The 16744-nt window shown below is 43.3% G+C and overlaps 1 protein-coding gene across 1 annotated transcript in view; it reads left to right on the forward strand.

Annotated features, from left to right (window-relative positions):
• The window catches only part of ptenb (phosphatase and tensin homolog B), a 15646-nt gene extending 277 nt beyond the window's left edge, over positions 1–15369 (forward strand). Inside the window, exons 1-9 of the mRNA XM_061707619.1 lie at positions 1–126; positions 1905–1989; positions 2961–3005; positions 3088–3131; positions 4931–5169; positions 6438–6579; positions 8620–8786; positions 11096–11323; positions 14723–15369. The exon at positions 1–126 is cut by the window's left edge and continues 277 nt beyond it. Coding sequence (XP_061563603.1) covers positions 45–126; positions 1905–1989; positions 2961–3005; positions 3088–3131; positions 4931–5169; positions 6438–6579; positions 8620–8786; positions 11096–11323; positions 14723–14911 — 1221 coding nt within the window. The 5' untranslated portion in view covers positions 1–44 and the 3' untranslated portion in view covers positions 14912–15369. The remainder of the gene's footprint in view (positions 127–1904; positions 1990–2960; positions 3006–3087; positions 3132–4930; positions 5170–6437; positions 6580–8619; positions 8787–11095; positions 11324–14722) is intronic.
• The last annotated feature ends 1375 nt before the right edge of the window (positions 15370–16744 follow it).

A 16744-nucleotide genomic window follows, 5' to 3' on the forward strand; every position in this document is an offset into this window, starting at 1 on the left:
TATACCTGTGTCTCTAGCTCCTCATACCCGCCTCGGACTGAGCCATGGCTGCCAACCTGATCAAGGAGATCGTGAGCCGGAACAAGAGGCGGTACCAGGACGACGGCTTCGACCTGGACCTGACCTGTATCCTTTCACCGCCGTCATGAACTCCGATTCAGAATACGGGCGTTTTACCAGATCTGCTCGTTTCTGGAGCGGATCAAAGTTAGAAACTGCGGGTTTTTCCACAGATTGCCCTGTAAGGCTGCAGGTGGAGGAGTTCGGCGCCGGTTCCGAGCCTCTAGAACCGTTTCCAGGGTTTTTTTTCTAGGTCCATTACTGATGTCGTTCCCTCTTGGCACTGGAGGCTGCAGGTCCAGTCAGATTAATTTAGACACATTTGAAAACACCAGCGAGACCAAAGTGCTGCGTATCAAACGTTAAAATTATTATGAATAACTAATAATTAATTAATAATATAATTAATTAATAATAATAATATATAATTAAAGCTGCAAGCAGCGATGAACGGGCCCTTGCGCGTGCAATTTTCACCAATAAAGGTCAAGTACTCAAAACTGAGTCCAATGACACCCACGACTCATTATGTCAAACTATTCAAAACTTATTGCAGAAAATAGGAACTATCACATATCGACCAATCAGAAGAAGGGGCGGGGCGAATTTGCACCAATTATGTTCAAGGACTCAAAACCGAGTCCGTTGACACCACCCACGACTCTTTATGTCAAACCATTTAAAAGTTATGGCAGAAAGTAGGAACTATCAAATATGAACCAATCAAATGAAGGGGGGGGCGCGCTTTTTGGCGTCTATCGTCGCCACGGTAACGCTTTTGACTGAGAAAAGTAATGCCCATCGTCGCAAAATGGAGACGCACATTTTGATGTATAACACACCTGGGTGCACGTTACGGTTCGGGCCGCATTAACGGCCGAAGAAATGGCATAAATTGCGCCAAAATTACACGATTAATTCAAAATGGCCGACTTCCTGTTCAGTTTCGGCCATGGCGCCAAGAGACTTTTCTTTAAGTTGTGACATGATACAGGTGTGTACCGATTTTCGTGCATGTACGTCAAACCGTATTTTGGGGCTTGAGGCACAAAGTTTTCTAGGGGGCGCTGTTGAGCCATTAGGCCACGCCCATTAATGCAAACCATGAAATATAAAATTTCTCGCCAGGCCTGGCAGGCGTGCAAAATTTGGTGACTTTTGGGGCACGTTAAGGGGGAAAAAAGGCCCTCCTTTCGTCAGAAGAAAAATAAAAACGAGAACTCCTACTGATTAAATACGGCCTTCGTACTGTCAGTGCTCAGACCTTAATAATAATATATAATTATATAATAAAGAATAAGCATTAATTAATGAATTAAGTATTTCCCAGATGTTCATCTGGAGTTAAAGCCGACAGGAGAGTTGAGGGATTTAGGAACAGATTCAGAGGTTCTTATTCGTAGCAGGAACCGGTTCCAGGGAACCTTGGTTCCTAGGACCGGCCCAGGCCCGTCTGGTCCTGGGCCGGGGCCGGTTCCAGGACCGTCTGGTCCGGGACTCGAGCATCACCAATAAGGTCCAGCAGAAACGCTGGTGCGGATCAATAAAAGCGTAAAATCTGGTCTAAAGCAGACAGGAGGCCAAGACAAGTTTATTTATATAGCACAATTCAACACAAGGTGATTCAAAATGCTTTACATCAACATTAAAAGCGGCAAGACACAATTAAACAGTATATAACAAATAAAGCAACAATGCCTGTTTCCAGGTCTTATTTCACGCAGTTGACGAGAATTAAGTTTCTATACGGTCAAAACGTACAAAGACCGGGTCAAATACAGTATTAGAAAGTAATCTGTGCCGATTCATGCGGTGAGTTTGTTGTTCCTGAACCTTCCCCTCAGACATTTACCCCAACATCATCGCTATGGGATTCCCCGCCGAGCGGCTGGAGGGAGTTTACAGGAACAACATCGACGACGTCGTCCGGTGAGGCGGCCGTCCCGCGGGGAGGGGGGGCATGTGTGCAGGGACGTCGATTTCCCATGATGCAACATTTCTCATCACGACATCCGATCCTGGAACTGCAGGATCCAGACCCCGGAACTGCAGGATCCAGATCCCGGAACTGCAGGATCCAGACCCCGGAACTGCAGGATCCAGACCCCGGAACTGCAGGTCTAGATCCTGGAACTGCAGGTCTAGATCCCGGAACTGCAGGATCCAGATCCCGGAACTGCAGGATCCAGATCCCGGAACTGCAGGATCCAGACCCCGGAACTGCAGGATTTAGATCCTGGAACTGCAGGTCTAGATCCTGGAACTGCAGGATCCAGACCCTGGAACTGCAGGATCCAGACCCTGGAACTGCAGGGTCTAGATCCTGGAACTGCAGGATCCAGACCCCGGAACTGCAGGATCCAGATCCCGGAACTGCAGGATCTAGATCCTGGAACTGCAGGTCTAGATCCCGGAACTGCAGGATCCAGATCCCGGAACTGCAGGTCTAGATCCCGGAACTGCAGGTCTAGATCCCTGAACTGCAGGTCTAGACCCCGGAACTGCAGGATCCAGACCCCGGAACTGCAGGATCCAGACCCCGGAACTGCAGGATCCAGACCCCGGAACTGCAGGATCCAGACCCCGGAACTGCAGGATCCAGATCCCGGAACTGCAGCTCCGGATTCGGACCCTGGAACCGCAGGTCTGGATCCAGATGGCATCTTGGGGTCCGAAAACGTAGACCTCTGTCCGATCAGTCTATGAGGTGGAGCGGAGCCGTTTGTCGGAGTAACTTTGACGTTGAATCACGTCCTGGTAGCTGATGGAGGCTCGTGAGAAAAGTAGTGGTCCGAGTCCAGAACCCTGTTGCACACCAGGATGAGCTCCGGTGGATCTGAGTCGGTCAAACCTTCGCCAGGAAAACATTTAACCTCTTTAATCTGTTTGTTTGTTGGCAGGTTTCTGGATTCGAAGCACAAGAATCACTATAAGATCTACAACCTGTAGGTACCGGGTTTCTGGGGGGGTTCTGGTGGGGGGGGCAGTAAAAGTCGGGTTGTTTCTGACGCCAGCGTTTGTCCACAGATGTGCAGAGCGACATTACGACACGTCCAAGTTCAACTGCAGAGGTAACTGACGAGCTCGCCCCTATTTGTTTTGATTTGATTTATTCACACTCACACATGTGAATTGGTCTCCTGGAGAATCAAAAGCTTATGGTAGGAGCCAATAAATAAACATAAATGGGTCAATGACGTGACGCCTATATTTTCCTGAAAAACAGTTCTTTTTTAATCCAAAAAAGGTTTAAATGGATAGAAAAATACCATATATATATATATATATATATATATATATATATATATATATATATGACCTACCTGTCCCACATATGGACTCACTTGAATTTAACAAAAAATACTATTTATTTGGGATTTTGTTGTTGTTTTAAGCGTCAAAATGTCATGTGGTGCGACCGTCCGACCAGGACTCTTGATTTGAAAACTTTCTTTGAAATCACTAAATGTATTTAAATCAATCTTCTGCCCTATCTGGCATGATTTCTGAAGTGTCTTGTGGTGTGTAAGATTGCAACACATTTGTGTAAACAAAGTTTGACTGATGACGTCCATTTTATGAAATATCATGTGTCGCGACCATTATAATAACAACCATTTTTGTATAATACTGAAAACTTGTAAATAAAAAAGATGTCAAGATGTTAAGGAAATTAATTTATTTTAATGAATCATGGTTGCACCACATTACCTTTTTTTAGGCTAGTGCCAATTCATCTTGACAAAAAACTCTGAAATCACTTAATTTAAATTTTTTATATGAATTTATGTGTACACAACATTCTTAATGTTTGAACTACTGCAATACGTATTCTTTTTTTTTTTTTATTATTTTTAAATTGACCTGTTGGAAATCCTTATTCGTCATTGACCCAAATACAGTAGACAGGAATACATACATGCACTTGCACTTATATACACACACAAAACAACATCCACGTTAGACTAAACTACCACTTACATTACAACATATCACATTACAAACACTTAACATGAAACATTTTGTGTTCCCGAATTGTACATTTATATACATGAGCTTAACAATTGTTTCTTTAACTGGCGTTTGAATATGGAGATGAACTGTGACTTTTTAAGGCTCATCATTCAACTCATTCCAAATCTGTGGTCCCGACACACAACACTCATACTTGTTCCCACAAGTTTACGTTTTTTCCCTATAATAAGGTGTTTATGTGTAGTGTTGTGGGTGTGCTGGGGACCAACGGAGATTGGGATGAGTTGAGTTAGTCTGGGATTCAAACCTGAGACCACCTGATATATTGTACACGCTAGGGATGGGCGACAAAAAATTTATCATAGTAATTTCTGACATTTATCCCGATAACGATAAAAATGACGATAAAAAAAATACCAATTCAACTCCACCTTTGTAACTATAAATCTATCTCCACATTCAGTCTTTGGAGCCAAATCACTGCTCTAAAAGATACTAAATACTACTAAACTACACCAATGGGAATTTTCTTTCTTTCTTTCTTTCTTTCTTTCTTTCTTTCTTTCTTTCTTTCTTGCTCATAGCTTTCTTTCTTTTTCTTTCTTTCTTTCTGGCTCATAGCTTTCTTTCTTTTTCTTTCTTTCTGGCTCATAGCTTTCTTTCTTTCTTTTTCTTTCTTTCTTGCTCATTTCCTTCCTTCCTTCCTTCCTTCACATTGTGTGTGGATTTAACGCAGACTTTACACAAAGTATATCGTTATATATATATATCGGTATATCGTGAACGGTAAAATATCTCCCATTCCTAGTACACGCATCATGGAAGTAGTTCTATTGTTACTGTTGGGGCCGTAGGGGGCGGTGCTAACATGTTGCTAACCTTCCCTCCCTTCCAGTGGCCCAGTACCCGTTCGAGGACCACAACCCCCCCCAGCTGGAGCTGATCAAGCCCTTCTGCGAGGACCTGGACCACTGGCTGAGCGAGGACGAGCAGCACGTGGCCGCCATCCACTGCAAGGCGGGGAAGGGCCGCACCGGGGTGATGATCTGCGCCTACCTGCTGCACCGGGGGAAGTTCCAGGAGGCCCAGGAGGCGCTGGACTTCTACGGGGAGGTCCGGACCACGGACAAGAAGGTGGGACACTTAGGACGGCCGGGGCCCTCGTGTGGGGGAAACCCAAACACGTGGAGTTCCCCAAGGCTCCACCTCGGGGCCCCTGTTGTTTAGCTGGGACTTAAACATGTAGCTCACTTTGACCTCTTTTCCACCAAACCGGGCTTTCCGTTTCCACTGACAAAGAACTGGCTCCAGGCCAGAAGAACTGGTTCCAAGGTAGCACCAACTCTTTGCTGGTCTAGAGGAAAGAACCGCTAACGTCAGCGGAGGGGGCGGAGTTATTAAGACCAACGGCAATAGCAAGACTGGGAGACATTGGCCACGGTTACATGATGTTTTTTAATTCGGAATTAATTATTCCGAATTAAATAATTCTGAATTAAACTATTTTCCTTCGAGTTTACATGGAAATAGTAATTCCGAATTAAGGTTTACATGGAAAACACGTTGGATTGGCTTCATCCAATTCCTCTTAAGGTCTGGGGGTTGGGAAGGTTCTGATTGGATAGGGGGGGGACCGGAAGTTAAACTACCGGAAGAAAAACAAACTTAGCCGCTACAACTTTGAAAATATCACAATTTTTATGTTTCCTGCTATGTTTTTTAATTATTTCCAGGTCCTCCAAGCTATTTATTAAATAAATGGTCTCTGCTCTTGACCACCGTTTACTGCGTGCTGCCATCTTGAAACTTTGTTTGGAAAACAAGCCCAGTGCGGAATATAAGCGTCATGGAGACAGACGGGCGAGGGAACGAGCAGAAAGAAAGACCGGAATTAATTTAAAGAGGAATGAGTGTACACATTTTTTTTTTTTATTAATTATTTATTTATTTATTTTTTTATTTTAATTAGATTTTTTTTTATATTATTTTTTTATTCTTCTTTTTTTTAATGAATGTATACATGATAGCGGAATTATTCTATTCAGATTTTAAATCGGAATAAACCAGCCACTTACTTCGGAATTAAGTTTAATTTGGAATGACCATTTTCATTCAGAATAAGGTAATTTTTACTCATTTTAAATTGGATTTAATTTTAATTCTGAATTTAAGAGGAATTAAACTTCCCATGTAAACGCACCCAGAGACATTTTCAAATAAGCGCCGGATTAATATGGACCAGAACCAACCCTGGAACCGGTTTGGTGGAAAAAGGGACATTCAAGCGCTCATTTATTCTCTCTTAACTGTACTAAGCTGCAAGTCCATGAACTGCATGGTTCCTGGGTTCTGACCCGGCAGAAGTGGCCCCCGAGGTCTGAGCTGTGTGTTGTCTGGTTCAGGGCGTGACCATCCCCAGCCAGCGGCGCTACGTGGTCTACTACAACTTCCTGCTGAAGAACCAGCTGCAGTACAAGCCCGTGGCGCTGCTGTTCCACAAGATGGTGTTCGAGACCGTCCCCATGTTCACCGGCGGCACCTGCAGTAAGTCCCAGTTAGGGCTGCAGCTTTCAAATATTTTACCAATCCAGTATTCTACTGAAAATTCCATCGATTAGTCGAGTAATCGGATAAAACATATTTTGTTTAGTTAAAGAGCAATTATAAACATACATAAGATGTTAGATGTTAATTGACATTACTAAGACTAAATGATATGATACAGTAGGTTCATGGCTGTGCATTTAAAAACCCTGAACTTACACCAGTCGACCAAATTCATTGCCTTCACTCAAAAAACTAAGGATCTTAGTTTTCAGGAAATGTTCTTATTTCTAACCTAAAAATGCCATTTACCCTGATAACACACATAACTTAAAAGGTTAGGTGTTTATCCCACGTGTTTCAATTGAACTTTCATTTGTGTCAAGCAAGTTTTAAGTTCTAGTTAAGTTTTAAGTTAAAGTCTTGATAAGATTGTGAGTTTTGGCTGTGTTCAAAATAAAATTCTGAGCCCTGCTGTATTGGAGCACATTAGGCACCAGTGTTGGGGTAGTTACTCAAAAAAAGTAATCCATTACATATTACTAGTTACTGGTTGCTGAAAGTAACTAGTTACATTACTATTTACATTACTTTTGGATTACTCCGCAATATCACCTGAGCTGCACCATAACTCGATTGCCAATGAACAACATGTACAGGACTGTCTCAGAATATTAGAATATTGTGATTTTCTGTAATGCAATTACAAAAACAAAAATGTCATACATTCTGGATTCATTACAAATCAACTGAAATATTGCAAGCCTTTTATTATTTTAATATTGCTGATCATGGTTTACAGTTTAAGAAAACTCAAATATCCTATCTCAAAAAATTTGAATATTCTGGGAATCTTAATCTTAAAATGTAAGCCATAATCAGCAATATTAAAATAATAAAAGGCTTGCAATATTTCAGTTGATTTGTAATGAATCCAGAATGTATGACATTTTTGTTTTTTTAATTGCATAACAGAAAATAAACTTTATCACAATATTCTATTCTAATTTTCTGAGACAGTCCTGTAGTTGGAACCTTATTACTGCAGTGCCCAGATCAGCACAAACGTGTATTTGTAAAGTCTCGTCAAATCACGTAAAATCACGTTAAAGGCTGATTTATGGTTCTGCGTTACACCAACGCAGAACGCGTACCCTACACTTTAGGCTCTGCGTCAATTTAACGCGGAACCATAAATCAGGCTTCAGTGTCAATCAAGTGTTGCGCAACGCGTGAAGACGCATGAAAGGCAAGTTTGATTTTCTTTTCTGTTCTCCCGTTCTACATGTAGCTGAAAAGCTTAAAGTAACTAAAGTAACGTAATTGTTTTTGTCTTAGAGTAACTATAACGGGATTACCCAAATTACAACTGTAAGGCGTTACATTACTGCGTTACTGGCGAATGTAATCTCGTTACAGTAGACCCAACACCAGCGCTACTTGATGTTTCATCCATCAATGACTACAGCGCTAAAATAGAAAACTACCCAGTTAGCTATATTACGTTTTTATTTTTCACCCTCATCACTCTACGGCTCTGTGTTTTTACAGATTAAATGCGTTAGCCGCATCGACAGTCGTCATAATTAATAGAAACCTCGCCCTCCACAGGGCTTACGTTAGCAACGTACCGTAACGTTAATCTCATTAATTAGCGCTACATTAACTTAATTTTACCTTGTCTGGGTGCCGATCCTCCGCTCTGGTAGTAAACAGGGTGTTGGTGTAAATGCTGCAGCGTTGAGGACGTACTGTTGTGTATCAGCTCTGTCTTACAGTGAAGATGCAACGGTGTTGCCTTGGTGTCCTGCTTGAAATGCTCCCGCACTTTTGACATTTTCTGCCTTTTCTTTTAGTTAAAACCAAACATATCCGCCGCCTCTTTCTTCTGCGTGGCGTCAGCGTGTTGTGATTAAACGTAGTCCGGGCGAAATATCTGCTTTGAGCTGCAAAATTAAACGATTCCCCGAGGCAGAGAAAATTCCTGTATCATTTTTTTGTAATCGAATTATTCTACCGCTGGTCCTGTTCCCCCTGCAGACCCCCAGTTCGTGGTGTACCAGCTGAAGGTGAAGATCCACACCTCCAGCCCCACCCACACCCGGCGGGAGGACAAGCTGATGAACTTCGAGTTCCCGCAGCCGCTGCCCGTCTGCGGAGACATCAAGGTGGAGTTCTTCCACAAGCAGAACAAGGTGCTGAAGAAGGTGAGGAACCGTCCAGGAACCGTCCAGGAACCGCTCGGCCCGGCGGTCTCAAGGTTTTAATGGCCACGGTTACATGATGTTTTTTAATTCCGAATTAAACTATTTTCCTTCGAGTTTACATGGAAATAGTAATTATTTTTATTTTATTTTTTTTAAATTCTCAGTTGCTTTATTTATTTTTTTTTTTTTTACGTGTGTGTGTGTGTGTGTGTGTGTGTGTGTGTGTGTGTGTGTGTGTGTGTGTGTGTGTGTGTGTGTGTGTGTGTGTGTGTGTGTGTGTGTGTGTGTGTGTGTGTGTGTGTGTGTGTGTGTGTGTGTGTGTGTGTGTGTGTGTGTGTGTGTAAGGTGATGAAAGTAGATACATAAATTGACATTAATTCGAGAGTAAATAAGTTAAATAATTATCATATAGAGTGGTGTAGCACGATATAATATAGAATAATAATATAGTAATATCCTAATATAACATAATTTTTATAAAATATTATAACATATAACCATTATATCACCATACTATTATATATAACAATATAATAATACTATAGTTTAACATCCCATGAGATTTCATAACTTAATATAATAATGAACTATGAAACAATACATCATGATAATGCCAATAATAATTATTAGAATTAAAATTGGTAATTTATATATTGCAATGAGGGGTGGAAATAGTAATTCCGAATTGAGGTTTCCATGGAAAACACGTTTGATTGGCTTTATCCAATTCCTCTCCAGGTCTGGGGGTTGGGAAGGTTCTGATTGGATAGGGGGGCGGACCGGAAGTTAAACTACCGGAAGAAAAAACTTAGCCGCTTAGCTGCTGTGACGTATTTGATTGTGTGACCTTAACGAAGAAGCCTGCTTACAACCTCGGCAGAGTAGATACAGAAAAAGTATCTACTCGGCAAGTTAGACCCCTAGTGGAAAAGCGCCAAACCGAGTCGAGTCGGGCTGAGTAGGTACTAGTGGAAAAGCACCATTAGCGCCATCCTGGACCATCTGGTAGGAACCTTTAGTACCTGTTAGGGCTGAACGATATACCGTTATCGTATCTATATCGAGATATGAACATTCAAGACATTAATAACGGGAAAGCAACGATATAAACGATATATTTCCGCTCGCCCTGCTTGTACAGCGCGAGCAGTCTCCATAAACATTACTTTTAAGATTGCCCTTGAACGCACCACTACGGCCAGCCAACCACAAAGCTTATTTCATGCTTGCTGTTGATCGACAGCTGAAGCCAACCAATGACAAACATAGGAGAGAGGGAGGGAGACTGAGACCGAGACGCACACAGCCACACACACACGGAGCGGAGAAGAGCGGAGAAATCCAAACGGAAGAAAAGAGACATGAGTGCGGAGGATAATGCGGCCGGTGGCGGTGCTGAATCTAATTTTGTGCCAAAACATAAATCATCCTCCATTATTTCGAGGTATTTTGGATTTAGAAAGGATGATGTCGACCAGAGCGAGGTGTTGTGCAAGTCGTGCTTGGTGAAAATTGCGACGTGTATTTCGCAGCCGATCCGTTTTTAGTTTTGAAATTACAAAATAAAAATAGAGAAATAAACCAAAATAATCCGTTCCCCATCTTTTGTTTTGATAATAAAAAATTCATTGATGTGTTGGAAAATCGAAATTGGGAATTAAAACAGCGAGTGGAAAACTCTTTTCTCTATTTCGTTTACTGAAAACAAGGATTGGACAAATGGGGGGATTGCACATGCGCAGTAATACATTAAGAAAGTTGTTTCTGGTTCTTTTGTTCATCAGATTGAAAATTAACATTTTTAGATATTTAATTGTTGAAACAGAAAATAAATCAAACATGAAACATGGGAGTGAAACATGAGTTTAATCTGTAATCTGTCTTAACTCCGTCATGAAACTGCAGTGATGTTGTGACAGTCCGTTCAGCTGCAGCGTCCAATCAATAATCAATAACATGTACTGAACTCTAACTAACTGCATTGGTTATTTATCGTTAAAGCGGAGCTACAGTAAAATATTTTGATTATTATTTATTATTGAGTGACTTTATGTTAATGTTGATGACTGGCAGTGAGTTCTAATCAATAAAACTGCACTCTTTTGATTTCTGATGTTTTTATTTTTCTGAAAAATGCTTGGTTTTCACCAAACCGAAGTCATATCGTATCGTATCGATATCGAGATATCTGGCATGAATATCGAGATATGAAATTTTGTCCATATCGTTCAGCCCTAGTACCTGTTGTGAGAGACATTTAGTACCAGGTGATAGGAACCTTTAGTCACCCCGTGTCCCTGTCTCTGCAGGACAAGATGTTCCACTTCTGGGTGAACACCTTCTTCATCCCGGGTCCGGAGGAGTTCTGCTACAAGCTGGTGAACGGCAGCGAGCTGGCGGACCGGGCCCACCAGAACCCGCCGGCGGGGGGGGGCGACCCCAGCGACCGGGACTTCCTGGTCCTGACCCTGACCAAGAACGACCTGGACAAGGCCAACAAGGACAAGGCCAACCGGAACTTCTCCCCCAACTTCAAGGTAGGGCTGCAACGATTCGTCGACAAAAATTGATAACCCAAATTGTCGACTATGAATTCCATTGTCGCCAGACGTGTTTTTCCAATGGAGCGAGGCGTCTCAGTTCAATACAATCTCTGCCGAGAGTCTTGCATGCATGATAGCGTCTCTGCCGAGCGTTGGCGGGTAAAACAAAGTGATGGCGTCCTGTGCAGCAGCTGCGGGTAATAAATCTTCAAAGGTTTGGGAGCATTTTAGCCTCAATACGGCGAATAAAAAGATACTTGCAAGGTTTGCAAAGCCGACGTTGCTTTTCACGGGAGCATGTCAGTAATGCATTTGAAGAGAAAGCACTTCGGAGTGTTGAACGAAACGGACTCGCCTGGGTAAGATATTAAGCCTATTTTCATTTGTTAAATTAATTTGTTTCATTCGTTAACTTTGTTTGTTTCATGTTATTTATTAGTATTATTTGAGCCACTCACAGCTACTCATTTATATAACCTCAATCATAATTGATGCTGCACGAAAGGTGAAATAGGTTGGGTGATGACAATGAAGGATTTGCATCTAACTTTCAGTCAGGTTTCCTATGAACTGTCAATTATCCATCAAGCTCCACAATGATCATGTTAACATTAAATCAGATAGATTTGTCTGGACATTTCTCTTGCGGGACGGGAGAAGACACTAAATCAATGCATCTCTATTATTGTGCGCCGTGCAGGCATGAATTCTCAGAGTTTTGCGGATGCGGCGGGAGCAGGATGTAGAAAACAGTCCCGATATAGCGGGATGAAGAAAACAGTCCTGCTATAGCGGGATGAAGAAAACAGTCCCGCTATATCAGGGCACTAGTGCCATCTTTCTTGTGTTTATTATCATTTGCCACATAATTAAAGCAGCACAACGTAACTTTCAGCTTTTCTGAGTTTGGCGTCATCTTGTGGACAAAATCGGTAGTGTTTTACCAGAAAGAACACTACGTTTCCCATGAGCACCAGCGCGTACTGCTGGAAAACTCCTATCCCGTTGCGTGCATTTGTTTTGTTGAGAGGAGACGGGACGCTTTTCTGTTTCACCAAGTGAACAGAAGGAACGCAAAAAAAAGATGTTAAACTGCTGGAAAGGAACTGGAATTTACCGGGATACCTTAAACAAGGAAGCCAGGGAGCGGTATATGGAGAAAATAATGATTATTAACGGTCTGGATCCATATGAAATCCCTAAGAGATCCCTGAATCCCTGAAGAGCCATGTGTTTCAATAAATTTGTATAATAGTACAACATACAGTACATGTTTTGTATCCCTCTTACTTCTCTTTTCTTTTTTTTTTTACTGCTATATTATGTTGAAGAGGCGTGAGCAATATTTTTGTTTTCCTCGTGAGATTATTTTTTTCCTCTGCAGCTACAAATAAGAGTTAATATTTTTTCCTCAACAAACTAGTTTTATCTGAAGTTTGGGGTTAATTGCACCGCAGAGAGCTGGCCAGCAACTGCGTTTAGCTGGAGAAGTGGGGAATAAAACCCGTGTTTTGATCCGACGCCCGTCTGTGTGAGTGTTTGTGGTTTAAGGCTGATTTATGGTTCTGCCTTAAATCGACGCAGAGCCTACGGCGTAGGGTACGCGGCGACACGCACCGTACGTTGCGCGTCGCCACGTACCCTACGCCGTGGGTCTGCGTCGATTTAACGTGTGTTTGGTCGTTACAGCCGCGATCCAAAGCGAGCCGACGGCTCTTTCACTCTTTTACTTTGTTATATCAGATACTTGGCCTGCGTGGTTCTGCCTCCGAGCAGGAAACCGTTGAAAAGTTAAACCATTAGGGTCTTTTCCCCACGTCTGTTATGTGGAGCTGCTGCAGCCACAACGCAGCAACAGCTTCTGCTGAGCTCTGCGCTCCACGCCCCGCCCATTTTCGTCTCGACTGCGAATCGGGAAGGAGGGGGAAGTGACGTATGCCGTAAAGCAGTCAAAGTCGTAACGATTTGTAGTTTTTTAGTGTGGCAGGGTTCCTACCATGCTCCTCAAAGTTACATAGTGCCAGTGAAGGCGATACAGACCCCTCAGACCATGACAGAGGTGTCATTAAACCTGTTGGAAGTTGATGTACCATCACAATGACTCTGGAAATATGATATTAAGGTGGAAAAGTTACGTAGTGTCGCTGTAATAATAAATTAATAGAAAATTAAAAAAAAAAAAAAAAAACTAATTATCCGATTAGTCTGCTAATTGTTTCAATCATAGACATTATATACGTAGACGCCTCATAGACTGACGCTGCCTATTGGAGCTGACGTTCAGCGCGGCCGCCATCTTGGATGGGTCTCCAATGCGCCCCCAGTGCATTAATCAGAATCAGAATCATCTTTATTGGCCAGGTTCGAACATTGTCCAACAAGGAATTTGACTCCGGTTATTTTGCTGTTTAGACAGTAAATAAACAAATGTGGTACTTGTTGACATATATACAAATAAACAACTAAGGAGCAGCAGTTTGAGGTAGAGAAAAATGACTCCTCTGATTAAAATAACATATATACAATTATACAAAACAAATTATACAAAAAATACAAAAAAGTGAGAGGTGCAGCAGAGTGAGGCAGACATGATTATTGCCAAAAGGTGCTTGTTACAGCATGTAACTGCTATTGTTAGCTATTGTTGTTATTTCTACTGAGGAAGGTTTTATCACCGACTACAATAATCCATAACTCCCCGAGATTTAGTTATGGTACAGGACGCTGTTACACATTAAAAATACTTTTATGCTGAAAGACTGAATTTATTTGAAGGGGAGAGGGGTGTGTTGTATTTATTTATTTTTTCTTTCTTTCTTTTTTATTTATTCAATAATTATTTATTTTTATTTAATGTTTTGAAAAGTAAAAAAAAAAAAGGGGAAATATTGATATTTCTATTGTTACTGTAAATCTTTTTTTTTCTCTCTTATTGCCCTCAATAAATATATCTATAAAAATAAATCCAGGTCATTCCAGGGTCTTATACTACCCTGTTAGGCTTGAACTGGGGCTGGGGAGATAAAACCCTTGAAAAAGAACTGTTTTGCAGCTTCTTGCGTGTGCTGGCTGTAACTGTAACTCTGTAACTGTAACTCTGTAACTGTAACTCTGTAACTCCAGTGTAGTTAATTCTGCCTGGAGTGAGGAGACCCATCCAATATGGCGGCGACGCTAGATTACGTTCGAGCACGTCATGAGGCGTCTACGTATATATGTCTATGGTTTCAATAGTCGGTGACTAGTCGACTATTAAAATAGTTGTTAGTTGCAGCCCTACTTCAAGGTGCCGCCGGGTCCAGACTCGGGTCCATAATCCGGGTCCACATACGTGGGTAGGGTACGCCCGCCGAAGCTCGTTCTGACCCGTGTTCTGACCCGTGTCCTCCTTAGGTGAAGCTGTTCTTCACGCGGACGGTGGAGGAGGGCGCCAACGGCGACGCCGGCAGCACGTCGGCCTCGGTGACGCCGGACGTCAGCGACAACGAGCCGGACCACTACCGCTACTCGGACACCACGGACTCGGACCCGGAGAACGAGGGCTTCGAGGAGGACCAGCAGAACCAGATCACTAAAGTCTGACACACATAGACACACACGGATATACACACACACACACACACACACACACACACACACACACACACACACACACACACACGCTTGTGAGCTCTGGACTCTACTTTGATTGGCTGACGGGGTACCAGGACCACGGCCCCCCAGCTGGACAATCATGGCGTTGCAGGGTGGCGAGGGGGCGGGGCCTCGTCAGGGGGCGGGGCCTCGTCAGGGGGCGGGGCCACACAGCTGATGGACTGACAGGAAAAGGAGGAATGTTTGTTGGATAAGCCCCTCCCCCCTCTGGACCGGTTCTGACTCTGGTTCTGGTTCTGGTCCATCAAAGGTTCTCTCTCTCGTGCGCTGTTTTATCCCGGGTCCCAGACCCAAGTGGACCGGTTCTGGTTCTGGTTCTGGTTCCGGGTCTTGAAGCGGCGGTGGCGCCGAACAACAGGTTCCCCCTCAGGTCCGGTTCTGGACCTGTTTCAGCCCGGTCCGGTTCTGGACCCGTTTCAGGTCCGGTTCTGGACCCGTTTCGGCCCGGTCCAGTCCGGTTCTGGACCCGTTTCAGGTCTGGTTCTGGACCCGTTTCAGGTCCGGTTCTGGACCCGTTTCAGGTCCGGTTCTGGACCCGTTTCAGGTCCGGTTCTGGACCCGTTTCAGGTCCGGTCCCGGTCCGACCCGGTCCAGCGCACAGAGAGACCCGCCGGGCCGATGTCCAAACCCGGTTCTGCTCGGTCCAACTCGCTCCGTCAATCATCCAGCTCCCGACCCGGACCCCGTCCAGAACCGGGCCTCCCTGACCCGAAGGCCCGGTTCCGTTATACTCTAACTTATATCAATCATTAAGCTAAACCACAGACGAGCTGCACCGTGTAACCGTCGCGGCCCGTGCACTCCGGGCCATCCGGTTCTGTTTTCAAATGACAAAATAAAAAGAGAAATAATCCAAAATAATCCGTTCCCCGTTTTTTGTTTTGATAAAAAACGGAAAACGGATCGTTATCCGATTTCATTGATGTGTTTGAAAATCGAAATTGGGAATTAAAACAGCGAGTGGAAAACTCTTTTCTCTATTTCCTATTCGTTTCCAGTATGTTGAATGGGCGCTGTTTTTTTTTTGGACGCTGCAGCTGAACGGACTGTCACAACATCATGACGGAGTGAAGACAGATTAGAGATTAAACTCATGTTTCACTCCCAGGTTTCATATTTGATTTGTTTTCTGTTTCAACATTAAAAAAATCTAAAACTGTTAAATTTCAATCTGAAAACAAAAGAAACAACTTTCTTCATTTATTACTGCGCATGTGCGATCCCCCCATTTGTCCAATCCTTGTTTTCAGTATCCTTGGAAACAAATAGGAAATAGAGAAAAGAGTTTTCCATTCGCTGTTTTAATTCCCAATTTTAATTTTCAAACACATCAATGAAATCGGATAATGGATAATTAATAACGATCCGTTTTCCGTTTTTTATTATCAAAACAAAAGATGGGAACGGATTATTTTGGATTATTTCTCTATTTTTATTTTGTCATTTCAAAACAAAAACGGATGGCCGCGAAGTACACGGACCCGTCGCCCCCTGAACCGGGCCCAACCGGGTCGGACCGGGTCGGGGGGCTGCACTTTATTCCCGCCGGCTTTGTAAATATTCCGGGCCCGGCCCGACCCGGTCCGTTTCTAAGAATCTTATAAGCTACAGACGTGTGTCGGGTCCGTTAAGGTCTCATCAGAACCGGAACCGGGCCTCCGTAAGAACCGGTTCTGCTCCAGTTTCAGTCCCGGTGCCGGATCTCCGTCCTCTCGTGGTGCCGATCGGAACCACCGGTTCTGGACCCGTTTCAGGTCCGGT

Source organism: Cololabis saira, chromosome 19, assembly GCF_033807715.1.
Source record: "Cololabis saira isolate AMF1-May2022 chromosome 19, fColSai1.1, whole genome shotgun sequence".
NCBI lineage: Eukaryota > Metazoa > Chordata > Actinopteri > Beloniformes > Belonidae > Cololabis > Cololabis saira.